Source organism: Ascaphus truei, chromosome 4, assembly GCF_040206685.1.
Source record: "Ascaphus truei isolate aAscTru1 chromosome 4, aAscTru1.hap1, whole genome shotgun sequence".
Classification (NCBI taxonomy): Eukaryota; Metazoa; Chordata; class Amphibia; order Anura; family Ascaphidae; genus Ascaphus; species Ascaphus truei.
In genome coordinates this window covers 308,618,980-308,646,668 of record NC_134486.1, presented here as the reverse complement: position 1 = coordinate 308,646,668, position 27,689 = coordinate 308,618,980, and the positions used below count along the sequence as shown (strand labels likewise).

At 47.2% G+C, this 27,689-nt stretch overlaps 1 protein-coding gene across 4 annotated transcripts; it reads right to left on the bottom strand.

The window, feature by feature from the left end:
- Window positions 1–1,489: 1,489 nt before the first annotated feature.
- On the bottom strand, window positions 1,490–27,229 carry HEBP2 (heme binding protein 2). Of its 4 annotated transcripts, none has more exons than XM_075597824.1 (7): window positions 27,124–27,229; window positions 19,738–19,928; window positions 17,072–17,152; window positions 15,462–15,599; window positions 5,580–5,760; window positions 3,833–3,986; window positions 1,490–1,748 (listed from the first exon to the last, which is right to left on the bottom strand). In XM_075597824.1, the coding sequence occupies exons 4-7, from the start codon at window positions 15,559–15,561 to the stop codon at window positions 1,698–1,700; spliced, it is 486 nt and encodes a 161-aa protein (XP_075453939.1). In that variant the 5' UTR covers window positions 15,562–15,599; window positions 17,072–17,152; window positions 19,738–19,928; window positions 27,124–27,229; the 3' UTR covers window positions 1,490–1,697. The 4 variants fall into 4 exon arrangements, with proteins under 4 accessions (XP_075453939.1, XP_075453938.1, XP_075453941.1 ...); XM_075597823.1 differs by having other exon boundaries at window positions 19,738–19,963; window positions 27,124–27,228; XM_075597826.1 differs by adding an exon at window positions 6,070–6,073 and having other exon boundaries at window positions 1,490–3,986; window positions 5,580–5,757; window positions 19,738–19,963; window positions 27,124–27,227.
- Between the last annotated feature and the right edge of the window lie 460 nt (window positions 27,230–27,689).

Sequence of the window (27,689 nt, the reverse complement as noted above, 5' to 3'; positions counted from 1 at the left end):
TGAAATACATACTATTACCGGTGCTCCTGGTTCAGGGAATTAATACCTGTCCGTGATCCAGAATGCAAGTAGAGGAAGATAACTCCGGGCACTACGGATTTTCATACTAATTTATTCAGTCAATTGTTCGACTTTCGTCTGTCACAGTGCGACAGTCACACTTGAAAAAGGCCACGGTGACGGCCGTGACCTCGAACAATTGACTGAATAAATGAGTTTGAAAATCCGTAGTGCCCCGAGACAGGGGTAGCCAACCATTTTTCAGGCAGGCCAATAAAAGGGGGAAACAAATTGGGAGCCACTTCCTCCTTGTCTCTGCCGTAGTGTTGCAGTGGCGGGGCCGGCGACAGCCTGTGTGGAGCAGGCAGGGCTGCCAACAACTTTGCCCAGGACTGGAGTTTGCACCTGGGCCCCCAGAGTTGGCAGCCCTATGAGCCCCTACTAGCACTCTTTTTTTTTCTCTCACCCCTTTTCTCCTCTCCTCACCCCCCCCCCCCCCCTCCTATTCTCTCAACTCCCTACTCACAATCCCTTCACCTCATCAACAATACCTGCCACCCTTTACAATCCTCCCCCTCACAAATCCTCCTCCTCTCCCCCTGGAAAAATGTAACCTTGCCCGCGTGATACTCAGCCTCTTCTCACGCCGGCCTGCGCACCCACCTGTGCCGGAAGTGGGGCCGGCCCCATTTCCATATCTGCAGCGAGGCCCCCGCTCCCTTTCGTTCCTGCTACAGATGCCGGTGTGAGAAGAGGCTGATCATGCGGGCCACTGCTAATGGCGCTGCACGTTATACAAGATCTATTTGTTATGCTTCCACGAATCCAATACACCAATAAAGCAGAACAAACAAAAAAACACTAAAAACTAGTCTAGACAATAGAAAGTAAAATAATTCGCAAAGCGGATGCTTTATCAGGTTTTTAGAGAACTTCTGGTAAAAAGAATATGGAATTATTTAATTTATGTATTCTGTTTGGAGCTGAGAGGATGGGAATGAAGGAAAGAGACAAACTTAAAAAGGTTAGTATTTCTCCTAAGCCTGACGCTGGGGAGGGAAGCTTGTATCTAGTGCTGAGTTCCAGGTCATCTGGTAAGTGAGGGAGGTGGAGGTGCTATGCTTCTCCCCGACCTGCTCAGCCTACAGAACCTTGTCTGGCTGTCTCCCAGGAATGGGTAAAAAAAGAAGTGGAAAAGAGAAAGTAAATGTTATACTGGAAACTGATATCGGTGAAATCTGTAGGTGAAATGGAGAGATTTGTGTGTTCTTTTGACGTCCGTAAAGGTGGAAGTAGAAACATTTGTCAGCTTAGTTTCCGAGAGTATCTCTGATACATATGGAGAGGCACCTAATGTGGCTCCTATATGCGTTTGTATAGGAGGAGGAAATGGGAATGTGGAGAAATCTGCAGGAATCTTTTTTGGGCCATCGCTGTTCCCCATTTACATCTTTAAAGATCTACATAATAAAGAAAACATGCACATGTATTGCAATGGGTTTTCATTTTTATTACTGAAAGAATGCCAAATGACAAAAATCAGGTTATGTTGAAGTCTGGTACACACAATGTAATTAATTAAATGTTATTTCAAAAGTTATGAGGCACCTCAACTTTCAGTGTTAATTCAGTCATAATAACAGGTTTAAAAAACAAGGCTCGTCTGACTTGCAGAATATAGGCAAAGAACCAAAGCTTTAAGGCGTCTTCATTTTCTTCTGGTTTTCAAGAGTTGTCATTCTCAAAATCTACAATACCAAAGCAATTTATGTCTCATAAATCAGAAATACATTCAAAATCATATATGTATTATTTTTTTTTAAATAAGCCAGTTGTGTAGTTTTAGATGATACTTACTGCATAAAAAAAAAAATGCAATTTGTAATGCGTTTGAATGTACTGAGCATCCTTTAGTTGCTATAGCAGGCTCTGAAACACCTCTTTTTGAGCCCAGCAGTGCAAGAGTTTGGGCAACAAATAATCAGAAACAGGAAAGTGTTGCAGTGCTCCTAACAGGAGACTGCAGCCGAGTTGAAAACTGTAAAAATATGCAATGTTACCCGTAGTAGTGTAAGGTTATATTGTAGCTGTTGCATTTCACTGACTGAAGGCGGCCTTTAGGTGAACCCAGGGAGCAGGATGCAAATACATGTGTCCTAATGCACCATTGTATAAAACCAAGTTGGATGTGTTGTGCGATGTGTACGTCAACTTCTTTTTTAAAAAGAAAGAAATGACGCAAGAGGGTGGAGTGAGAGGCTGAGGTTGGATGTTGTCTGCAGCACACATATGTAAATAACAATATTAAACTTCCAAGTATGTGCCCCATAAATGTGTCAAAATTGTCCGTCTTAGCATACAAAGTACTTGCAAACAATGAATATAACGCACACCATACAAAGAATAAGGAAATGTGCACCAAATGTAATAACGTGCTATTCTGAAGCCAGGCTCACGTGTGATGTGTGAATAGCCCCAGATAGCTCAACTCGTTCCTTTTACAAGCACATCAAGTTCTTTGTCTTTTCTTCACTTTATTGGGGAAAGCATAGATACACAAAGGCACTTGTAGATGGTGTTGTGAGAGGGTTTCTCTATAGTGAGAGTGCTTGAAAGTAGGGAAAGGTGAAAAGGATTGGGCCTTGCCAGGGTAGTAGCAGGCAGATGCTGTACTCACTGTGTCCAGGGTGGAAAAGGAAGTGATGAGCAAGGGTCACACTAGAAGTGAGATGGGACAAACTTACTGTCAGCAAGGCAGGCGGAGGGCAGAATAGCTCATTCTGAGAAAGATCTCAGAGGTTGCTATAGCAACTCACAGACCTCATGAACAGAGACAGGAATAGAAACATTGTATAAATCACACAGGCACTATGTGTGTGTGCAGAGCAAATATACATGCAGCTGAAACCAGGAACTGACAGGCAGAAGCTGCAAAGAAGGGAGGGGAGGGTGATCAGAGAGAGCAGAAATGGGACTACTTGTTCCATGACACATGCCAACAATGATTTTAGAAGATGATATTGATTTTTTTGACAATTAACTTTTTTCTATTTGTTTGAAACAATTATTTATACGTATACCTCCTTGTTGCTGATGTTATAGATTTTTGAAATCCTTGATTTCATATGTGTTGGTCAATCCATCAGTCTATAGGTACATAGGTATATATCAGATGCCTTGATGAAGGGAATTGAGTTTTCTAAACGCGTAGGGAGCATATCATAGCTTGTGGTTTGGTAGTAACCCAGATAAGTGAAACTGGGGACGTGACATCAGAGAGCCCCCACATGATGAATGGAGACACGGAAACAAGCCACAGATATACATACTACTTTAAACTATGAAGTTTGTGAGTAGTTTGATGACCAGTTTATTTCTGGATATCATACTTTACTTACTACACACAACAGGATTTATTTTATTTTTTTGTGCTGTTTCTTCCTTGGATGAGAATGGTCTACCCAGCAACGGAGCAGCACTGAGGACCTCCACGGAGCTTACCTTTTGTATTCTTATTCTAGAGATCTCTGGACACTTTTGAGAACTGTTGAGCTGAATATATTATCTGGGACAAATTCTCAGCACTTTATAAGTGCTTGTTGGATGGTTTTCCAGATGTGTATGGATGAAAGTGTACAAGACACTTGTTTTTCTTTGCGCACACATAATTAGAAGTACTTTAGAGCACATTTTCATCTTTTTTCTCTGAAAGTCTATTAGCATAATGCAAATTGCTGTGTGGGTGCTCAGCAAAGGATTAACATATGTGTGGCTCTAGTTATTCTCTTATTAATGGGAAGCTGGGTTTTCAGTTTTGTGCTATCAGCCACACCTCATTATGTCTGTTGAATAGCTTAAATGGACTGTCGTAGCCGGCTGTGTAGTATACATTTTCATCAAACAATTTCCCGTCCCGTTTCAAGCTTTCTGACAGCTGCAGGAGCTGTTCTTGATTCTTTGCCGCGTTGGTAAACCCTCCAAAGGACCTTTAAGAAACAAATACAAAGCCATTATATTGATGATATATTCATATCTCATCAGTTATAAGGAAAGCTACAATACAGCTATCTAAAGTGAATACATTCCAGGTCACTTAAGTCATACAACCTGTTTGAATTCCCCTTCTGTAAAAAAAAATTGTATATTGTTTCTCTTCAAGTTGCTGTATGAGCAAAGACTACGGCATTTGTCAAACAACAATTTTGTTGAAGAAAGTCAGCGATCGATGCAGCAGCCGCTCCAAAACAGTGGGACTCACCAGGTAAAAATTAAAAGCAGAGATTTATTGGGTTACATTAAAAATGAGAACACTCAGGACAAACAAAAGTAGGAGAACCTCCTCCCACGCGTTTCGGGCATGAATTGCCCTTTCTCAAAGAGTATGACATAGGTTTTAAATAGCTCCCTCCCACTGCCTATGCCATACTCCTTGAGAAAGGGCAATTCATGCCCGAAACGCGTGGGAGGAGGTTCTCCTATTTTTGTTTGTCCTGAGTGTTCTCATTTTTAATGTAACCCAATAAATCTCTGCTTTTAATTTTTACCTGGTGAGTCCCACTGTTTTGGAGCGGCTGCTGCATCGATCGCTGACTTTCTTCCTGTTACCTTGGATCGTGCCCGCGCCGGGGAGTGACATCACTTACCTTCGACGCATCTGACACGGGGAGAGGGAGTGAGAGCAACAGAGGACGGCTGCATCGTGAGTACCTGTACACTCCAGGCTCATCCCTACTACACTGCACTACATGCAACGGACCTTGGTCGGTCTCAGTTTGGCTAGCAGTTATCTCTCCAACACCCTCTCCCTCCTTACACTCCTCCATCTCCTACCATGCTCACCATAGGCATACGCCATCAGGTACTTTGCCTTTGAGCTCTGCAGACGGTTTCTTCTACTAACAATTTTGTTGAGTTTGAAGAAAAAAATAAAAATAAAGAAGACATTTGGCGTCCCACGCTGGAGGATATTTTAGTCTATAGCATTTGAATGGAGCTGAAATCTTCTCCAGCCTGGAGAAAAACACTTCACAGTATAATAAATAGGGGCATTTATGTCCTTCCATTCCATCTCTTGTTTTGACTCCCTCAATGCGTTGCAGGTTGCTCTGGTAGTCAATGGGTTAATAGTATGGGTGAAATCCCGCCCCTTCTTTTTTTTAGAAAGCGCTTAGACGTGAAACGCGTTGGTGGGGTGACACCTTCACTAGCTTATCTTCATGACCAATAAATCAACTTACATTTTTTTTTATAGAATACACATTCTCTATTTTTTACGCTACTTGTTTCCATAAGTAGTGCTCGGTTTTCTCATCATTTTGCATTTAAAAAAAAGAAGAATGGTCAACACTAAAAAACAATAAAAACTCATCACCCTTCCATAATAAGGAGGGGCGCTAGCTACGCCAATGTAAATACTTCAATAACATGGGCAGAAGATTGGCGCTTCAAATGCTGCACGATATACTAGTACAGCATTATATCCTTGTTTGTTTTGTTGAGGACCAATAAAGAATAACAAACATTCTCAAATGGGTAACAGGTAAGACAGCCCCTTATATTCAGCCCTGAGAAGTCCATACCGGACATAAACTGTAGTTTGCGCTCTTTCTTCAATACAGATGTTGTTCTCAGAGGGTTTGGGTGGATCGGCCTGCTGTTCAGGAGGGACGAAAAAGGAAACGGTGATCGTGGATTCACAGGATGGTCCCGCTCCGGGAGTTACATAGGTGGTCACTGGCGCGGTCATCTCTATCTTCACTTCTGCACAGAAACAATAACAATTTAGCAGTTGCGAAAGTGTGATGATACAGCAGCGTTTTTTCACTATTGCACATAAGCCCCCGTTGAGGTACTCGTAACGACTTCATGTGTCATAAAGAGTACTTTTTTATTTACAAAATAAGAGTACACCAAAGAATGTTTTATTTACAAACCAGAAGTGCCACTACTTGCCAACCTGCAGTTCAACTTTCTTTTTAAGCAACGTGGGATAATTTTAGAGCATGAATATTGCATTAACCTTCCTAAAATGAGGCAAAAGAACTTGCTTTAAGCATTCACAGGTTTAACATTTCTACAAATCGGGTACAGAACCACTACCTTTATAAGGCTATCCAGCCTCCGCAGCTTGGGAAACACAGACATGCACAAACTGGGATAGATCCGGGGGCCCCAACACAAATGTCACCCACCCGAGAGGAAGTTACTACGTTCAGAAACTGCATATGGCGTCATTTATTTAATCAATTAAAAGAGCAGACATTATAACAACCGTAAATACAAGGGAAACCCACGTAAACAAGTGAAATCAAACATAGCCAAAGAAAACCATGTAATGAAGCTATATGTTTTATCTGAAGTTGTAAATAAAGAGAAAAATGCTAAAGGGTGAAACCAAAGTATGATAACATGCAGAAGAAAAACAACTAAATGTATCAGAGAAACATGGCACATTTTGGCGAGTTGACACATAGTAACAAGTACAGGTAGTCCTCGCTATCCAACGTTTCACTTTACAACGAATGGCATATCCAGCGCTTTACAATGCAACCCTAGGGGCCGTTTTTCGACACCTGAATAGGTTATCCAACGCTCACCGCCACTGATTAACATGCGACTCACTTTACAACGGTTTCACTATCCAACGCTACTTCCAGAACGGATTCCGTTGGATAACCGAGGACTGACTGTAAGTACATTCACAATGTTTGGAAGCAGACGAGAACCATGGAAAGTGCCAAAGCTTAGCATGTAATATACTGCAGGACTACTCCAATTCTGCCATTCATGTACTGGAAACACGTTAGAGTAAGTATGGTGACAATATCTCAATTTGAGGAAATAAATCCTTTATTATATACAGCTGTTAACTTCATACAGTGAGTAGAAACCATTATATGCTGTAACGGAAGTATGATTTTTCTTTTACCTGGTAAATTTCACAATTACAGATCCAGAGCACAAATTTTTACCTCCATTTCTTTTGTATAATGACACCTTGTGCAGTAAGTGTGTACTATATGTGATCCTTTATGAGATAAACACCAAAGCAAACCACAAAGCAAGAGATGGGGATAAATGTTAAACACACTGTCAAGAGAGAGGGGATTTGGCCCGGCCGTCTCAGGCATTAATAAAACTGGTGGCAGCGGCGGGATTGAACTGGACCTATATTACAGTGTTCTGAGGGACTCTGTCATATAGTGGGAACTCAAGAGTAATTGCGAGTTCCTGGGACTAAAGATATTGAACACACAGTGTACAACATATAACACAAGATATGGCACCTCCTCACTGTTCCCCTACTTGTGAGAAGCATTGCCTCCAGAACCAAAGTGCCGGCCATCCGTGTGACTGGAGCTGGGCACCAAAACCGGAGGAGTGTATCAAGTCGGCGCGGGGACCAGCAGCCGGCAAGGCTGAGAAAGAGGCAGCGATCGGTGAGCATGAAACCCGGCAGGCTGAGCAAAGATCCACAGCTGCAGCCGCTGTAACCATCCAACCGCCCGGAGAGCAGGGATGGGACCCAGCTCCGGGACGGAAGAGACTTGTGGAGGGAGCGGGTGGTCTCGGAGACCACGGAAGTCTTGCACCAGGAGAGGTAACGGCCGTTGCGGCGGCCCGTCCATTTTCCCTGAAAGAGCTAGCACTGGTGTGTGCTTTGGGCAAGACGTGGTTTCCAGCGAAGTGGACCCAGTTCATGGCGTTGGTGCCGCACCGACCCGCTTACCCCCTCCCAGAGCCCGGCGCTCAAGCAACTCCGGTCTGGACTCAGCAACCCCTCGCGGGGGGTAGTCCACCGGTGGCGGAGAAGCTCCGGCCGGCGCTACGGCACTGCCAACACACGGGCCACAATAATGCCCGGTGCCCGGACCGTGCGCGGTCGGGCGAAGAAGCCCCTCAGGGCCAGCGCTCACGAGCTTCGGAAGAGATAACCCCGTTAGCGGCGCCACCCATCAGATCCCGGCGGCGGCGAAGAAGCCGCCATTCCGGCATCCTGCTGGCGGCAATTTTATTTGGGGGGAGGGTGGGTGTTTTACATTGTTTGGCGGAGTCGGCGATTCCCAGCGATGATCGGAGCCCCACAATCCACGCCGGGACCCTGCACCAAAGCCGGGTACTGTTGCGGCAGCTACCCGGGGCTCGCCCATGACGGCGGCGGAAGAGCCGCGATTCCGGCAAAGTGCCGGAGCCCTTTCTGAGTGGGGGGAGGGACAGGGATTGCGGGAGGGGGTTATTTTACCTTGTTTGGCGGAAGCCGTGATACTCCACAAAGACCTGGGACCCTTGTCCTGCACCGTTTTACCTGAACCAAGCCCGGGCGCTGTTGCGGCAGCGGCCCGTTGCTGCCCGGCCCAGATGATGCCGGCGGCGGCCACTCCAGTCCCCCTGCAATCGGGACCAACGAAGGCGGCGGTCTCTGCGGGGACCAGCGAGGTAAGCCAGACCAAGTCGCAGACTGACCCTGACTTATTTTTTCCTATGACTGTACCCTGTTGTTTCACTATAGGGGTGACCGGGGGGTGGCAGGAGATAGGGGTAGGGAAGGGAGGGCAGCTTGTAGGGCAGCTAGGCTTCCCCATTACCCTGGCAGAGCAGCACGGGGACTCTCAGTTAAGAGCCCGACGGTTGCAGCCTTGATATGGGCTGGAGGTTATCAGGGGTTGTGGCAAAGTTAGACCACCCCAGGGTTACCTACCGGCCAGGAGCTAAGGTGGGTGCCTCTGCACCAGCAACCCTGAGCTCACCTCCGGTAATTGGGGCACAGCTTCAGGGAGATGGGCTAGCCCCGTTAGCACCCAGTTCTAGGGTAGGATTGCCTGGGAGAGGGTTGGGTGGGCCAGTGGGAACCGGGGAGGGAAGGCAGCAAGTGAGCCATCCAGATTTCCCCATTACCCTGGCGGAGCAACACGGGGACTCTCAGTTAAGAGCCCCACTGTTGCAGCCTTGCTATGGGCTGGAGGTTATCAGGGGTTGTGGCAAAGTTAGACCACCCCAGGATCACCTACCAGCCAGGAGCTAAGGTGGGTGCATCTGCACCAGCAACCCTGAACTCATCCCCGGTAATGGGGAGGCAGTGTCAGGGAGATGGCCTCACTCAGGTGTCCCTAGGATCCAGGTTAGGATTAGCTAGGGAGAAGCGGAGTGAGGGGAGGCTGCAGGTAGGTAGCCAGCATCAGATCTCAGTGAGAGAAGAAGGGCTAGTGGTAGCCGGGGAGGGAAAGCAGCAGGTATGGCAGCTAGAGTCCCCCATTACCCTGGCAGAGCCCCAGGGGGTTTCTCAGACCAGCAACCCCCTGTTGCAGCCTGGCTATGGGCTGGGGGTATCATGGGCAGTGGCAAGCTTGTGCCATCCCAGGGATACCTGCCAGCCAAGAGCTAAGGCGGTTGCATCTGGAGAGGTGCCCCTGAGCTCATCCCTGGTAAGGGGGAGACAAGGTCAGGGAGGTAGGTGCACTCAGGTAGTTCCAGTGTCTGGGTTAGGATTGCCCAGGGGGGAGAGGAGTGCAGGTGGGCTGCAGGGAGGTAAGCAGCAGGAGTCATCAGCAGGGGCTGAGGTGCTGGGCCTAGGGGAGGCTAGGCAGGGAGACACTGTGGAGCAGGGGGAGATAGGAGGTCAGTGGGGTGTCAGGCAGCTGGCAGAAGCTAGGGATGGGCTAGGTAGGCAGGAGGTCCCTTGTTCTGACTGGCCAGGAGTGACCCCCCTGACAGATTCCCCAGGGTTCCCAGAGGAGGGGCTGTGGGTAGATAGGCAGCCAGGGAGGAGAGTCAAGGGTATAGCAGAGCAGCTACAGGTGGGCACAGGGCCACGGCAGGTAGGGTCCCTACAGGATAGTGACATAGCTCTTTCCCAGACTTGGTTGACAGGAAAGGGACGGTCTGTGCTTTATAGCTGGTCTCTTGCTGGTGCAGAGACATGCCAGTCTCTGGGCAGTATGCGGCCTGGTCTGCAGAGATGCCCCTTCACCATGGACTTGGTGCACCAGGCACGGGGTGGGGGGCAGAGGGAAGCAAAGGAGAATGCCCGTGGGCCACGGTGGAGCCCTGCTCAGCAGGATCTGGACTTCACTGTCCACTGTGGCCAGGACAATGTACTGGACAATGCCGGAGGACAATTTTGCCAGGCCAATCCCTCAGGACTTATTGAGTGCTTCAAGGACGCCAGTGGTGTCCCAGTGCCAGGGAAGGCAGCTGGGGCCCCAGGCACCCATTGAGCAGGGGAGGTGTCAAGAGAGAGGGGATTTGGCCCGGGATTAAAACGGTTACACCTCATTTGGCCACCCTCTACTCTCACCTGGGAAGCAAGGGGTTAACTGGACTGGGGTCCAGTAATGTGTTTTTGACTTGCTTCAGCCATCCAACTGTTTATTCCCCTGTATAAATTTATTGTTTCTGGGCCAGTGTCTGCACCACACACACACTGGGGCTTAAAGGGTTAATGAGCTGCAGTTTAGGAAAATACATTAGGATGCGTGGTGTCTTTTCAGAAATATCCGGGCTTCAAAAGGCTTGATTGTAGTTGGGTGTGAAAAGTACAGAGGGGGTTTGGTGTATGTTAACACATCTGGCTAGTAGAGACAGCTAGGACCCAGGCTGGGGCATTGGGTGTGAAATATAGCACCGGTGACAAATGTTCACTACACACAGCCCAGCTTCAAAGGATTTCTTGATGGGGCCAGGGGTGCGGTTACGCAAGGAGATCTCTGAATGAGTGACCTTATTAAATATAAGAATATTATGAGATGTCCTCGGCTGAACATGTTAAGAGTTACATATGTGTAACCGGGGGACCGAGCCACAAATAATGATTACAGACACATGATGTCTGGCAGGTCCTAAGAGACTGATATTAATATCTCTCTTAATTTTAGTATTACACGGTAATATTTAGTCTCAGTGGGAGCGTCATGCGTGCCGGAATGTATTAATATGTTTCGTGTGCCAGTAAGTATTACTGAACTGAAGTTATGAAGTTATTTTGATAGGAAAAGCCGTTTTTAAACGTCCTTGGGTGGGAGGAGTTTTACTCAGAGGAAAACAGTCAATCTCACCACTGATTTATGAGAGAGGCTGGGTTTAGGTTGTGTTCAATGGGAAATAATTGTATAAGAACCAGGCTCAGCCTATGGCTATTGTCTTTCGTGTCTTTTGTGATTTTCAAGATTGCTGTATGAACTGCTAGTCACGATTTCTGACTATTTCATCATTTCCATCTTAAGTGAGTGTCCATATTTTGTCTGTTATTTGTATATCTCGTGTGTTCACCTTTTTCAAGGAATAAATTACATTTTATCATATTTAAGCCTCGTTCAGTTCAACCCAGTGATATTTGGTGTGTATTATTAATAGCCTGTTACAAAGCTACCGTCACACACACAGACAGCGTTATCCATTAAGCTGCGATAGCAGCAGTTGTAGCACAATCTCGGGAAAACTGCTATTGACATGAATTATACTTTTCCTGCGATCTCGCTGCAATTGGCATTATAAGGCCCACAGGGTACAACAGAGAATTATCATAATATAAATCTATCAAATATGCTCAGACTCTATTTTATAAATGTGCAGGCCCGCCAACAGCTTTCATGGGGTCCTGAGTCCCCGGATTGTTGAGCGGGGTCCAGTCAGGCAGTGCAGGAGGGCCCAGTCAGGCAGTGCAGGAGGGCCCAGCCAGGAAGTGCAGGAGGGCCCAGCCAGGCAGTGCAGGAGGGCCCAGCCAGGCAGTGCAGGAGGGCCCAGCCAGGAAGTGCAGGAGGGCCTAGCCAAGCAATGCAGGAGGGCCCAGTCAGGCAGTGCAGGAGGTCCCAGTCACGCAGTGAAGGAGGGCCCAGTCAGGCAGTGCAGGAGGGCCCAGCCAGGCAGTGCAGGAGGGCCCAGCCAGGCAGTGCAGGAGGGCCAAGCCAGGGCAGTGCAGGAGGGCCCAGCCAGGGCAGTGCAGGAGGGCCCAGCCAGGGCAGTGCAGGAAGGCCCAGCCAGGCAGTGCAGGAGGGCCCAGCCAGGCAGTGCAGGAGGGCCCAGCCAGGCAGTGCAGGAGGGCCCAGCCAGGCAGTGCAGGAGGGCCCAGCCAGGCAGTGCAGGAGGGCCCAGCCAGGCAGTGCAAGGGGGCCCAGCCAGTCAGTGCAAGGGGGCCCAGCCAGTCAGTGCAAGGGGGCCCAGCCAGGCAGTGCAAGGGGGCACAGCCAGGCAGTGCAAGGGGGCCCAGCCAGGCAGTGCAAGGGGGCCCAGCCAGGCAGTGCAAGGGGGCACAGCCAGGCAGTGCAAGGGGGCCCAGCCAGGCAGTGCAAGGGGGCCCAGCCAGGCAGTGCAAGGGGGCCCAGCCAGGCAGTGCAAGGGGGCCCAGCCAGGCAGTGCAAGGGGGCCCAGTCACACAGTGCAGGAGGGGCCAGCCAAGCCGTGCAGGAGGTCCCAGTCACGCAGTGCAGGAGGGCCCAGCCAGGCAGTGCAGGAGGGCCCAGCCAGGCAGTGCAGGAGGTCCCAGTCACGCAGTGCAGGAGGGCCCAGCCAGGCAGTGCAGGAGGGCACAGCCAGGCAGTGCAGGAGGGCCCAGCCTGGCAGTGCAGGAGGGCCCAGCCAGGCAGTGCAGGAGGGCCCAGCCAGGCAGTGCAGGAGGGCCCAGCCAGGGCAGTGCAGGAAGGCCCAGCCAGGCAGTGCAGGAGGGCCCAGGCACGCCGTGCAGGAGCTCCCAGTCACGCAGTGCAGGAGGGCACAGCCAGGCAGTGCAGGAGGGCCCAGCCAGGCAGTGCAAGGGGGCCCAGCCAGGCAGTGCAAGGGGGCCCAGCCAGTCAGTGCAGGAGGGCCCAGCCAGGCAGTGCAAGGGGGCCCAGCCAGGCAGTGCAAGGGGGCCCAGCCAGGCAGTGCAAGGGGGCCCAGTCAGGCAGTGCAAGGGGGCCCAGCCAGGCAGTGCAAGGGGGCCCAGCCAGGCAGTGCAAGGGGGCCCAGCCAGGCAGTGCAAGGGGGCCCAGTCACACAGTGCAGGAGGGGCCAGCCAAGCAATGAAGGAGGGTCCAGTCACACAGTGCAGGAGGGCCCAGCCAGGCAGTGCAGGAGGGCCCAGCCAGGCAGTGCAAGGGGGCCCAGCCAGGCAGTGCAAGGGGGCCCAGCCAGGCAGTGCAAGGGGGCCCAGCCAGGCAGTGCAAGGGGCCCAGTCACACAGTGCAGGAGGGGCCAGCCAAGCCGTGCAGGAGGTCCCAGTCACGCAGTGCAGGAGGGCCCAGCCAGGCAGTGCAGGAGGGCCCAGCCAGGCAGTGCAGGAGGTCCCAGTCACGCAGTGCAGGAGGGCCCAGCCAGGCAGTGCAGGAGGGCACAGCCAGGCAGTGCAGGAGGGCCCAGCCTGGCAGTGCAGGAGGGCCCAGCCAGGCAGTGCAGGAGGGCCCAGCCAGGCAGTGCAGGAGGGCCCAGCCAGGGCAGTGCAGGAAGGCCCAGCCAGGCAGTGCAGGAGGGCCCAGGCACGCCGTGCAGGAGCTCCCAGTCACGCAGTGCAGGAGGGCACAGCCAGGCAGTGCAGGAGGGCCCAGCCAGGCAGTGCAAGGGGGCCCAGCCAGGCAGTGCAAGGGGGCCCAGCCAGTCAGTGCAGGAGGGCCCAGCCAGGCAGTGCAAGGGGGCCCAGCCAGGCAGTGCAAGGGGGCCCAGCCAGGCAGTGCAAGGGGGCCCAGTCAGGCAGTGCAAGGGGGCCCAGCCAGGCAGTGCAAGGGGGCCCAGCCAGGCAGTGCAAGGGGGCCCAGCCAGGCAGTGCAAGGGGGCCCAGTCACACAGTGCAGGAGGGGCCAGCCAAGCAATGAAGGAGGGTCCAGTCACACAGTGCAGGAGGGCCCAGCCAGGCAGTGCAGGAGGGCCCAGTCACGCAGTGCAAGGGGGCCCAGCCAGCCAGGAAGTGGAGGAGGGCCCAGCCAGCCAGGAAGTGGAGGAGGGCCCAGCCAGGCAGTGCAGGAAGGCCAGGCAGTGCAAGGGGGGCCCAGCCAGCCAGGAAGTGCAAGGGGGGCCCAGCCAGCCAGGAAGTGGAGGAGGGCCCAGCCAGGCAGTGCAAGGGGGCCCAGCCAGGCAGTGCAAGGGGGGCCCAGCCACGCCGTGCAGGAGGGCCCAGCCACACAGTGCCGGAGGGCCCAGTCATGCAGTCCAGGAGGGGCAGACCAAGCAATGCATGAGGGTCCAGCCAGGCAGTGCAAGGGGGCCCAGCCAGGCAGTGCAAGGGGGGCCCAGCCACGCCTGGCAGGAGGGCCCAGCCACACAGTGCCGGAGGGCCCAGTCATGCAGTCCAGGAGGGGCAGGCCAAGCAATGCATGAGGGTCCAGCCAGGCAGTGCAAGGGGGCCAAGTCACGCAGTGCAAGGGGGCCCAGCCAAGCAATGCAGGAGAACCCAGCCAGCCAGGCAGTGGAGGAGGGCCCAGCCACGCCGTGCAGGAGGGCCCAGCCACGCCGTGCAGGAGGGCCCAGCCACGCCGTGCAGGAGGGCCCAGCCACCCGTGCAGGAGGGCCCAGCCACCCGTGCAGGAAGGCCCAGCCACGCCGTTCAGGAGGGCCCAGCCACGCCGTGCAGGAAGGCCCAGCCTGGCAGATGACCACGAAAGTTGTGCCCAACTTCCAGTCTCAGCTGAGCAGGTCCCCAGAGCTGCCTGCCGGTGGGAGAAAGGTTGTTTTTTTGTCCTTGTTTTTTTTTGTTTATATTCACTAATACAGATGCAATCCCTCCTACCTCACAGTTATCTTTGCAGAAAAAGGATTACCGACCTCATTCTCCTGAATAATTGAAAGAGGGTCAGAAACCTTGCTTTTGTGTGCAGGCGGGCCGTTCTCCCTGAGCGTGTATAATGAATCCCTGCCCCATGAAGGAGACACAGCCTGTGAGAGGAGACAGTCCTGGCAGTAGTCTGACCTGTTTTACCACTCGACAATACACTCATTTTACAAGTGAGCTTTGTAAAATGTTGTTTGGTCTTTTAAATTAAGTGATATGTATTTTTTTTACTCTCCATTATTGCATTTTCTTTGGGTTTAGATACTTCTAACTATTACAGCCTGACCACCTTAATGTATGGAATATACTATAGCTAATAAAACATATTAATGAAACTATGTGCATGATCTTGAATTGTATGGGATTGTTCCCATCTAAGTGGAGTGTCCCAAATCTGAAGACAGCTTGCCTTCTTATTCTGCTGCCCCGAGGTCTAGTAGTGGACCATACGGGAATGGAGATATGCAGATGAAAGAGTGAAAGGCGAAGAAGGGTCACTCAGTCAGCTCTCCATAAAAAGCTGGCAAAGTGGTGGCTACAGAAACAAAACGTTCTCTCCCATCCACCACCTCTGTGTCAGCCAAACCAGGTGCTACTTTACAGTGGACATCATTAGTAATCCAAAATAATCCCAAGTGTCCCCACATCCCATGTCTGGTTACCCCATGCATGGCAAGTCATTTATTTATTTTTACTTTAGAAGGACATTCAGTCCAAAACAAAATCGTACTTTGTCGTTGTTTCCTTGGATATAGTTGAAGAGCCGCATGAATCCAGTACTGACAGCCGTGTCCCAGTCTCTCGCACAGGCCACCCCTGTGCTCGCCCATTTTGCAGGTTCATATTGTCGAGTCTCATAGTCTGAAGCCTTCAAATCAGAAACATCGAACAATTACATGTGCAGTATAATGCTGAGAATGCAAAGTAACAACGGGGATGGGAGGGAAAATTAAGGACTTTCTTAAGTAAAACAACCATCAATTAAACAATGTGGTGAGTTTAGTATTACATATGTTTTAATACCCTTTCTTCCGCTATCACCAGTCCCTTAGCCTGAGCTGTGTTAAAGATGTAGTGACGTTTTGCAGGGTGTTACGGGCACCTCCGGCAGTGAAGGGGTTAAACTTTTAACTTGAGCTTTTTAAATATATATTTTTAAAAACAACACATAGGAAAACCCAATACCCTTCAAAATATTCAGGATTTCCAATTTAATGTTATAATTTCTTCTTAAGAGATCATTAAATATGCCTTTAAATCACAAGGCCCAAAACTATAATTTACGTTAGCAGAAAAGGATGGTCGTGTATTACCAAGCCAAACCTGTAGATACATAGAAAGGTTTATTAAAAGGGATCTCTACCCAAATATTAAGAATCATAAAGGAATGGAGTCTTGTAAATAAAAGGTCAAAGAAAGAAATATTCAGTACCTGGTGTACTTTTTGTAATTTTTTTTTTATAAAACTACAGATGCGATGTAGTATGTTCAATTTTACATGTAAATCTATGTAGATATATACAGTAAAACGTGTCAAGCCACTTTATCTGCTGGTGTTTTAAGTACCAAAAACAGATCAGTGCAATGCATCCATTCTATTGATTTTAGAGCATTAAATAAAGTTTAAAATGTGTTCAACAATGTCTAATATAAACATGTTATGGAATAACCCAGGAAAGAATGGAAACCAATAAAGGCAGCTGTAGCCCCACTATTCTCTGGCAGCGATGGTGCTGAATTCAATACTGCAGATTTTATTTTACACCAAAGCAGAATTATCTTTTCATAGACACATGGACCTCACTGATTTGTAACCAGAAAATGGTATGTGGACACAAAAGTTTTAAATCTGTATTTCTTGTACAGATGGGATATGAAATAGATGACATTTGATATCACCAGTCAACAGTCATACCCAAAACCTACCCAAGACTGTTATATTTAATCTGTGTGGACATTGGAGTTACCACCGTTCTCTTGATAACCTGAAAAAAAAATTCAGGACAGAATACATCCACAATGATAATGGTGCAGAACTGGCTTAACCTTTGCAGTATTGGGTGTCTAACAGTGCCAGTGTCACCGGACCTACGGCACTTCAGGTCATGTGATTGCTCCTCATGCTGGAAAAGTTGGTGTTCTCCACTTTCATTTCGATCAGACTGGCCGCTGTGTTGGAGCAGTCAGATAGATCAACCCCCTCGTACCCCCTAAGAAAACGAGTGTCTATGACGTACCTGGTAAATCATAAGGGCCACTGGCGTGTCAGGGTTAATGCCACACCAGGTACGTCATTAGGGCACTGTACAGCTTAGGCAAAAGCACCGTCTGACATAATACCTCATTTCCCACTGCTGTCCACTTTGGTAATTCCAGTCCAGATGAGAACAAAGCTTGTGTCACTGTCTTCAGCATGTTAGCCTTTAAAAAAAGAAAGCAGACATTGTCTTCAACGTACAGTCCTATTCATGTGCAGAAATGTGTATTGCATCTACTTACATATTTGCGGTTGGGTTCAGAGTTCGATTTCTAGACCTCCATTTAATAAAATAAAATTAATTTGGTTTGGTTATTTATGGAAGTCTCCCAGCTACAGATCAGGTGCAAAAAAAAAAAAAGCAGCATAAGATTCATTAAAGAAAAACAACTCTATAGAAAGGAATACGGTGTTTTGTATTGGATAAATTTGGTGCTGCGGTTTGCAGTTGCAAAATAAAGGGACAATCCCTCCTAGAGCCAATGTTCACATAAGTCAGTGGCACATCTAGTAGGTGAAAAATTGAAATCATACAAAAATGGTACGATTATATTTTTAAAACAACCTAAAGCTTTTAACTAATGCTGCCCATACCACATTCCCTGTATGTCATAAAGGCCGTTGAACCCTTATGACATACAGGGAAGGACTTGCTGATTTTTCTAGGGAGATATCGTGTTCATTACCCCTCGCATTCCCGTCACTGAAGGCCGGTAGTACCACGTGATCTCTACGCCCAAGCAATTGGTCCATTCCAGGATACTGCTACGGAGACAGGGTAATGTCTCTATAGCAACCGAATGCTTTGGATGTTTAATCTCTTCTGTAAAACTGCAAATTGTTAATCCACACTCCTGGTGCAAGGTAGCACATGTTCCAAATAGAGGGCTATAATTCTATGAACAAAAAAAGTAGGATGGAGGCACACAAGTCCTGCTGCAAAAATGACTGGGTTTTACTGCATAGTATCAGCAGAACTAGTGTTACGTTTCGGGGTCATAGCCCCTTCCTCAGACAATATGAGACCCATGTGACTTATCTGAGGAAGGGACTGTAACCCCGAGACATAACTGCAGCTCTGCTGATACTACGTAGTAAAACCCAGTCATTTTTGCAGCAGTACTTGTGTGCCTCCATCCTACTTTTTTTGTTCATACCAGATACGATAAGGATGATATGACCCAAAGAAAATAGAAACATCCACGTTTCATAGCAAGCAAACAAATAGATAAAACCATAAAAGAGTAATGGAATATTTTTAAGGCAGTAAATAAGATTGAATATGTTTTTTTTTTTAAACCCCCATGGACTTTGTGTGCCATTTATGCAAATATTTTTTTTGTACACTACCACGAGTGCTGTTTCTTGATTTCCTTTGGGGATCATATATTTCTGTCGTATTTTTATGGGACATGCACCAGACCATACAACTGACACACACACACACACACACACACACACACACACACACACACACACACACACACACACACACACACACACACACACACACTGCTGGCTATGTGTAACGTTCTGGTAAGTGCGTCTGCAGGGGGCCAAACTTTATGTATCATGTGTATAGTATTAGCCACGGTGCTTCTAGATTTTAGATACAAAGGAGGTAGAGAGAAGACATCCTTGAGCAGAACTTGCTTGCTTTAAATGTTGTCATTCCCACTATGACCAAAAAGAACCACTGTACATTCAAATAGATTAAACATATAGGATGGGCACATTATTAAACAAGTCAGGCGTATATTGAATGTGATTGTTAACTCTGTGATGCAGGGATCCCTTTCCCTAATGTTTACTGTTACAATGAAGCGCTTCTTCCCATTATATCACTACTACTGTGAAGCTATATGTACATGATGGCACTATACAGGCAGTCCTCAGTTATCCGACACAATGCGTTACTCAAAATGGCGTTGTAAAGCGAAACGTTGTAAAGCGAAACACGTTTTCCCATAGGAACACTGTTTAAATGAAAGGTTCCGTTCCTGAAGGCATTTTTAACACTAAAATACACCAAATATTTTATGCAGGCAATAAGATATGCAGCACACACATAAATTATATAGCGTATATACTGTATTATATATATATATAATATAACATAATAAATAATATATTATATAGTATAATATAATATTATATAGTATAATATTATATATATATATATATATATATATATATATATATGCTCTTACGACGCTTTGCAACGTTGTTTATGTGAATGTGTATATATATATATATATATACACACACGTTGCAAAGCGTCGCAAGAGCGTTGGATAAGCCATTTTGGCGTTGTAAAAATGAACATAGGTATGTATTGCACAGCGTTGGATAAGCCATTCGTTGTAAAGCGAAGCGTTGTAAAACGAGGACTGCCTGTACAAATAAAGATACACATACCGCACACATGCATGTGATAAACTATTATTGGACTGATAGGAGCCTTTAAAAATGAGCTCAAATAAAGGCATCATTTGCTTACTATTACTACGCGCTCAGATTACCTCGGCTGTATTCGATATGCTGTGGAAGATTAAGGGGACCAGATCAATGTGAAGTTTTCGGTCACATTACTATGGATGTTATGGAATCAGTCTCTGAATCTCTGATCATTTGAACGGGGCTCCAGTTTTCCTGAGCAAGAGGAAGGTGGCTTCACAGCAGGTGGTATAGAGGAGTCTGACAATTTGTGGTAAAACAGCAATGCTAATAGAATAAAATGTATACCAACCTTTTCCCGGGAATCTGTAGATCTGTTTGCTGTCTGTCCCAAGCTTTTCTGCCTGCCTGGGGTGAGCTTGTAACGTGTTTGGGTTGTTACAGGAGGTGTCCCTGTTAGCTGGTTATGTAACGCTGGTATAATAGCTTCTCACATTGCACACTCAGGGGGCGATGCTTTCATAACATGAATGGGAGGACTCACTGCAAGAGAGGCACGGCTGTTAACTCCTTCAGTGCTGTAACGAACAAAGAGACGACCCAAAGTAATAGGCTGCAATCTATCTGTAGGGGTTAAAGATGCCTGTTTTGTAATATTTTAACTAGACCACTTCTTTTGTTGCACAGAGCCAATAAGGGGAGCAGCCTAAATCACGTACATTTAGTGTTCCACTTTTTCAGTTTTGATTTGTAAAATATTTGTTTAGTGTTTATTTTCAAAACATTATAACCTGCATGATATTGGGTAAAAAAAAAAAAAAAAAATATATATATATATATATATATATATATATTGTGACAGAAACCAGGGGTTGGTAATAAACTCCATATACAGGGCTCCCAGGATACTGAACAGTTTCTGTCCTGTCTAAGCTGAACAGGGCAGCCTCGTGGTACAGGCACTCCATTCCACAGTTTGTCTGCTGCCTGTTTTCTGTCACCTGTCATGCTGATTAGAGTTCAGGTATATAAGACCTGTTTCCTGTTTCCTCTGAGCCCCGCCCAAGAGCCTGGAAGGCTGCTGAACTGCAGAGGGGTGAGAAAGCCTCTTTCCCAAATCGCTTCATTCATTCTGTTAGTTTGTCTAAAGACTGCAAAGGTACTTATTTTGTTGGTGGAAGTGGACAAGCCACTTCCAACTCTGAGTCAGGGACATCTAAGTTTAAGTTATCGCTCAGACGAGCAGCTTTTTGTTTGGCTTTGTTTTCTGTTTAAACTGTGGCAGTCTCAGTGCCTGGGACTGAATAAACCAGGCATAGCCTGTTTAAAGGAACAGTACGTGACGTCTCATCATTTAACCTACCCTAAAAGACCGTGTTCTAACAGTCCCGGACAGACGGCGGAGCCCCGGAGTAAGCCGTTTGTCACATATGGTGGAGAATGCGGGCAGAACACTAAAAGGTCTGGGGGTTAAAGAACTTTAAAGAAAAGAAAAAAAAAAGTTTTTTTTCTCTCTCTCCAAACAAGATGGAAGACGTGGTGAGTGCGCTGGTACGCAATGTCGCTGTCCAGAGAGACGCGAATGAAGCCCTGCAACAGGCGAATGCAAACCAGCAAGAGACAAACCGCTTGCTGAAAGAGGAGCAACAGCGGTTCGCTCAGGGCTTACAGCAGGAACTCGAGATCCTGAGGGAGACTATCAGTAACCTTCCACTGGCAGCGGCAGCCCCAGTTCCGAAAATGACCAGGGCAAGCCACTACCTTCAGAAGATGGGACCCTCGGATGATGTGGAAGCCTATCTTCTCACGTTTGAACGCACGGCACAGAGAGAGGGATGGCCAGAAGCTGAGTGGGCTGGTCTAATCGCACCCTTCCTAAGCGGCGAACCCCAGAAGGCTTACTTTGATCTAGAGCCAGCCGAAGCTAACGTCTATGCAAAATTGAAGTTCGAGATCCTCGCCCGCCTCGGCGTAACCACGGCTGTTCGCGCCCAAAGGTTTCACGCATGGTCCTTCACGATGGATAAAGCCACCCGAAGCCAGATGTATGACCTCATCCACCTCGCCCGGAAGTGGCTACAACCCGAGATCAACTCAGCAAGCCACATCGTGGAACGGTTGGTCATGGACCAGTTCTTGAGGAAACTTCCCTCTGCCTTACGCCATTGGGTCAGTCGGAGTGACCCCCACAATGCGGATGAGCTTGTGGCCCTCGTAGAAAGGTACAATGCAGCAGGAGAGCACCCGCAACCCACAGTCGTGGAGCAACCCCACTACCCGAGGTTCCAGGACTCTTCCAGAGACGGTAAAAGGGTACCGGGGTTAAGGGGAGCTGAAGAGCGGCGACCACCTTCACGCAGCACCAGCAACAGTGGTTCGCACACTAAGGGCAATAGCCAACATGGGGAGCCGGGAAAAGGCTCTAAGTGGGACACAGACTATGTACCTAAATGTGTAAATTGTCATGAGAGGGGCCACACAGCAAAAATCTGCCCACTAAATGATGAGCCCATGCAATGCAACAGCGTGGAACCTTATTCGCTGTTGTCCCAATGTATGGGCCCTAGCCCAGAGGACCCCTTGAATAACCATCTGTGGGCATTTGTAAAGGTTAATGGTAAGAGGGTTCGGGCACTTCTTGACTCTGGGAGTATGGTCACACTAGTGTCCGAATACCTATTGCCCATTAAGAAGAAACAGGTAAACAGTTCACAAAGAGTGGCAATTTGTTGTATACATGGGGATAATCATGAATATTCCACTGTTGATGTTTTTTTTTAAACAGAATTTGGTTCTTTAGATTTCAAGGTGGGTGTTGTACCCAAACTGGCACATGATGTGTTAATAGGGACCGACTTTCCCCATTTTCTAAAAATGTGGTCCCCAGCTCAGAATAGCGCCCAGAGTTCAATAGCAGACCATAACGAAGTGTTAGAAGAAACAAATCCTTTCCCTTTTTCAGAAATGGAGGTTGACGAGGGCCCAAATAAGAAAGGGGAAAAGGAGGAGTGCTGTGAAATTCCCTTCCCCATCACTACTTTGGTAGGGAATACCCCAAATCAAGATGTTGATCAGGCACTTACCACCCCAGTACAGGATAAGACCCTCGCTGACCTAGAGGTCAGTCCTGGGAGTTTTAAGAAGGCCCAGTGGGAGGACCCCACATTAGCGGTAGCAAGGGGAAATATACGGGACCAGAATAGTACTCATGGCCAACCAGATAGGTCACTTGCTTACCCCTACTTCGAGGTAGAGAACGACCTAGTATATCGGGTTGATAAAAGAAAATCAGTTACAACTAAACAATTGTTGGTACCACGGACATTCCGTAACGTAGTATTACACCTCGCACATAGTCATCCATTGGGGGGACACCTAGGGGTGGAAAAGACAAAAGAAAAGGTACTCCGAAGCTTTTATTGGCCTGGGGTTCTGGCAGAAATTACAAACTATTGTTCCTCATGCCCAGAATGTCAGATCACCGCCCCGTTCAAAGCATACCGCAGCCCATTGGTACCCCTTCCCATAATAGAGGTACCATTTGACCGGATTGCTATGGATCTAGTAGGACCCCTAATAAAGTCTGCTAGGGGACATCAGCATATATTGGTAATATTAGATTATGCTACCCGATATCCGGAGGCAGTTCCCCTACGTAGCACCTCTGCTAAAAACATAGCAAAAGAGTTAGTACTTCTGTTTTCCCGGGTCGGAATTCCTAAAGAGATCTTATCTGACCAGGGAACACCATTTATGTCCCAAGTAACAAAAGAGCTATGTAAACTCCTAAAAATCAAGCATCTCAGAACCTCAGTCTATCATCCACAAACAGATGGTTTAGTGGAAAGGTTCAATAAAACCTTAAAGAGCATGTTACGCCGGGCGGTCGATAAGGATGGGAAAAACTGGGACTGTTTGTTACCATACCTGTTATTTGCCATTAGGGAAGTTCCCCAGTCATCCACAGGCTTCTCCCCGTTTGAACTATTGTATGGCCGACATCCAAGGGGCTTACTGGATATAGCCAAAGAAACTTGGGAACACGAGGTTACCCCTTACAGAAGTGTAATAGAGCATGTTGCCCAAATGCAGGACCGCATTGCTGCAGTCCTACCCATAGTGAGGGAACACATGGAGAAAGCTCAAGAAGCACAAAGGAATACGTATAATAAGGGTGCTAGGGTCAGAATTTTTTTTCCAGGTGATAGGGTACTAGTTCTGGTTCCCACCGTGGAGAGTAAATTCCTTGCTAAATGGCATGGGCCATATGAGGTCTTGGAAAGAGTGGGAGAAGTAAATTATAGGGTAAGGCAGCCAGGTAGGAGGAAACCTGAGCAAATTTACCATATAAACCTACTCAAGCCCTGGAAAGATAGAGAGGTCTTGTTAACCCTAGTACCCCCAGGTCCGTCAGAGAATCAAGAAACTGACCCAGAGGTTAGCATAGCTGAAACACTGTCCGTGCATCAGAAACGAGAGGTCCAGAGTTTAGTGAGAAGGAACAAAGAAATCTTCTCTACACAGCCAGGTAAAACTAACGTAATTAAACATGACATAGTCTCTGAACCGGGGGTCCGAGTTAACCTTAAACCGTACCGAATCCCAGAGGCCAAGAGAGAGGCTATAAGTTTAGAGGTTAAAAAAATGCTAAAACTAGGCGTAATTGAGGAATCCCAAAGTGGGTGGAACAGCCCTATAGTTTTAGTCCCAAAGCCAGACGGTACAACAAGGTTTTGTAATGACTACCGGAAACTAAACGCGGTGTCAAAATTTGATACTTATCCTATGCCCAGGGTGGATGAACTTGTAGAGAGACTGGGCAAAGCCCGATATCTCACAACCCTAGACCTAACAAAAGGGTACTGGCAGGTTCCCCTCACAGAAAGGGCAAAAGAAAAAACAGCCTTCTCAACCCCAGACGGCCTCTTTCAATATAAGGTGCTGCCTTTTGGCTTACATGGAGCTCCCGCCACATTCCAAAGAATGATGGATAAAATTTTAAAACCACATGTTCGGTACGCTGCCGCCTACCTGGATGATGTGGTAATCCATAGTGAAGATTGGCAGTCCCACCTTCCAAAGGTCCAAGCTGTGCTCGACGCAGTTCGGTCTGCTGGACTAACTGCTAACCCCGCTAAATGCACTATTGGTCTGGAGGAGGCCAAGTATCTGGGGTATTCTATTGGTAGAGGGTTACTCAAACCACAAACACTCAAAGTAGAGGCGATACAAAATTGGCCAAGGCCAGTCACAAAAAAACAAGTAAGGACCTTTTTGGGGTTAATTGGCTACTATAGGAGGTTTATTCCCAATTTTGCATCTAAGGCAACCCCACTAACCGACCTCACAAAAGCAAGAGGACCGCTAATGGTAAAGTGGTCCCCCGAAGCCGAACAGGCCTTTAGAAGCCTGAAAGAAGCTCTCTGTGCCCAACCAGTGTTGGTCACACCTGACTTCTCCAAAGAGTTCGTAGTCCAAACCGACGCATCTGAGGTAGGGCTGGGGGCGGTACTCTCCCAGGAGTCTCAAGGGGAGGAGCACCCCATCCTTTATTTAAGTAGGAAACTAAATCCCCAGGAGAAAAATTACTCCATAGTCGAGAAAGAGTGTCTCGCAATAAAGTGGGCTGTAGAGACACTCAAGTATTATCTGTTGGGGAGAAAGTTCCGATTGGTCACAGATCATGCACCCCTTACCTGGATGTGTCAAAATAGGGAGAAGAACGCTAGGGTGACCAGGTGGTTCCTAAGCCTACAGTCCTTTAAATTTTCTGTGGAACACAGGTCGGGGCACAAACATGGCAATGCCGACGGGTTGTCAAGGATGCACTCCCTAATATCCATGGTCGCTCACCCCTCGAGGTCTGAGCTGGGGGGGAGGATATGTGACAGAAACCAGGGGTTGGTAATAAACTCCATATACAGGGCTCCCAGGATACTGAACAGTTTCTGTCCTGTCTAAGCTGAACAGGGCAGCCTCGTGGTACAGGCACTCCATTCCACAGTTTGTCTGCTGCCTGTTTTCTGTCACCTGTCATGCTGATTAGAGTTCAGGTATATAAGACCTGTTTCCTGTTTCCTCTGAGCCCCGCCCAAGAGCCTGGAAGGCTGCTGAACTGCAGAGGGGTGAGAAAGCCTCTTTCCCAAATCGCTTCATTCATTCTGTTAGTTTGTCTAAAGACTGCAAAGGTACTTATTTTGTTGGTGGAAGTGGACAAGCCACTTCCAACTCTGAGTCAGGGACATCTAAGTTTAAGTTATCGCTCAGACGAGCAGCTTTTTGTTTGGCTTTGTTTTCTGTTTAAACTGTGGCAGTCTCAGTGCCTGGGACTGAATAAACCAGGCATAGCCTGTTTAAAGGAACAGTACGTGACGTCTCATCATTTAACCTACCCTAAAAGACCGTGTTCTAACAGTCCCGGACAGACGGCGGAGCCCCGGAGTAAGCCGTTTGTCACAATATATATATATATATATATATATATATATATATATATATATATATATATATATATATATATATATATATATATATATATATATATATATACACACACACACACACATATACAGATTTTACTACAGTATACTGTATGTTGTTATCTGTATAAACCTAACACAGTTTGCTCCTTTTAATTAAATGAAGTAATTGATATGTATATTTCTTGGGGTTGACACATTTAAGTTTTGATATTACGGGCCGCCGAAATCCAGTCTGAAAGTGTGACATCATAATGAGTGATGAATGATTAGCAAATGCTGTGAGCTGAATGTTATCTCCAGCTTGACCACTATATTATTTGTTTTTTATCCTCTCTGTGGCGGGGTGGCGGGCGGGCGGGCGGGGAAAGACACCCACTGAATAAACAAGTAGCGGTGGGAGAAAAAGTAACGCCGATAGGAGTGGGGGTCATGATATTATGAGATAACCAAGAGGTGTCCTAACTTCATTATTGTAATAATTTAGTAAGGCGACATCTATCGAAAAAGGTAAATATTACAGTCAGGTAGAAATGTATTCCGTTTTTATGACTAAATTCATTACAGCAATTTTAAGTTCAGGCATTTCACATCAAAGCACTAAATTACAGGACAAATATGCGTCCCGACAGACCTTTCCGGGATACGGGACAAATCAATGAAATAAGTAACTGTGTGTACGGGACATCCGGCAACCCTATTATTTGTACAACAACAACAATGTGACGTGAGCACGTTATGTCTTTGCTTCATTTGCCGACCTCCACTGTTTGTCTGTTCTGTGTTTTACAGGAACTGCTACAATGTCAGAGCTGCAGGGTACACAGCAATCGTATTAAGAGTTTAACAAAAACAAGTACCCCCAAATATATTGAGTGGATTGATAAATAGGTGTGTCAGTAAAAACTCAATTCCTCTAATAAAGAAAACCTGGTCATTTCTTGGTGAACATAGGTAAATACTGTAATAAAAATGCAGAGCACTAATTATATTGAAGCTCAAATGCCTACTATGGGGCAGATCCCCAGAGCTCTGTTATATCAGGGCAAATAATGCACCGGTATTAACGTGAAAAATATTCTTTAAATAAATGACAACAGATGACATTTTTAGTGCAGCCTCCTCTACGTTCCCCTATGTATTGCTTAATATGTCATTCAGTAGCTTTAATGTAAGAAACAGCAACACTTGCTCTTCCTCATTAGTAGAGATCGAGATGGTGTTTCCTGGTTTTATACCTCAGCACAATACAATATTACTTTTTTTCTGAATGTTTAAACAACGTCCACCAGCAGCAAAGCCCATGCTGACTCAGCTTCTTTTAATGAATACGCTAACGCCCTGTCTGCACACTTAAAAACAACAAACAAACAAAAACCGAAGAGCTGTGAGGTACGGGACATTATCAATCTTATGCTCAAATCCAGGGGTGTAGTAATTTCAAAGAGATCCAAATTGTGGATCAAAAAAATGTAAGACTTGGAAAACTGGAATATATACGGTAACAAGGGCGAGACTCAGGTTATTTGGGACTGTTTTTTCCCCTCGTTCTGATCCGGCCACCCATTATTTTGGAGGTGCAAAAAGGATATATATATATATATATATATATATATATATATATATATATATATAGTTAGTTAGTAATCTACTAAAATCCCTTCTGAAAGCAAACAGGTTTTTCCTGTTTGTATATTCAAACTGAATTTGGGCTGTTTCTCGTACGGACCCTACTTGAAGATGGAATTCACCCCACTCAGTGTGCAAGCGTGAAGATGCGATCACCCGGTCACACCGTGTGGTGTCACCGAGTAGGGCAGACTTT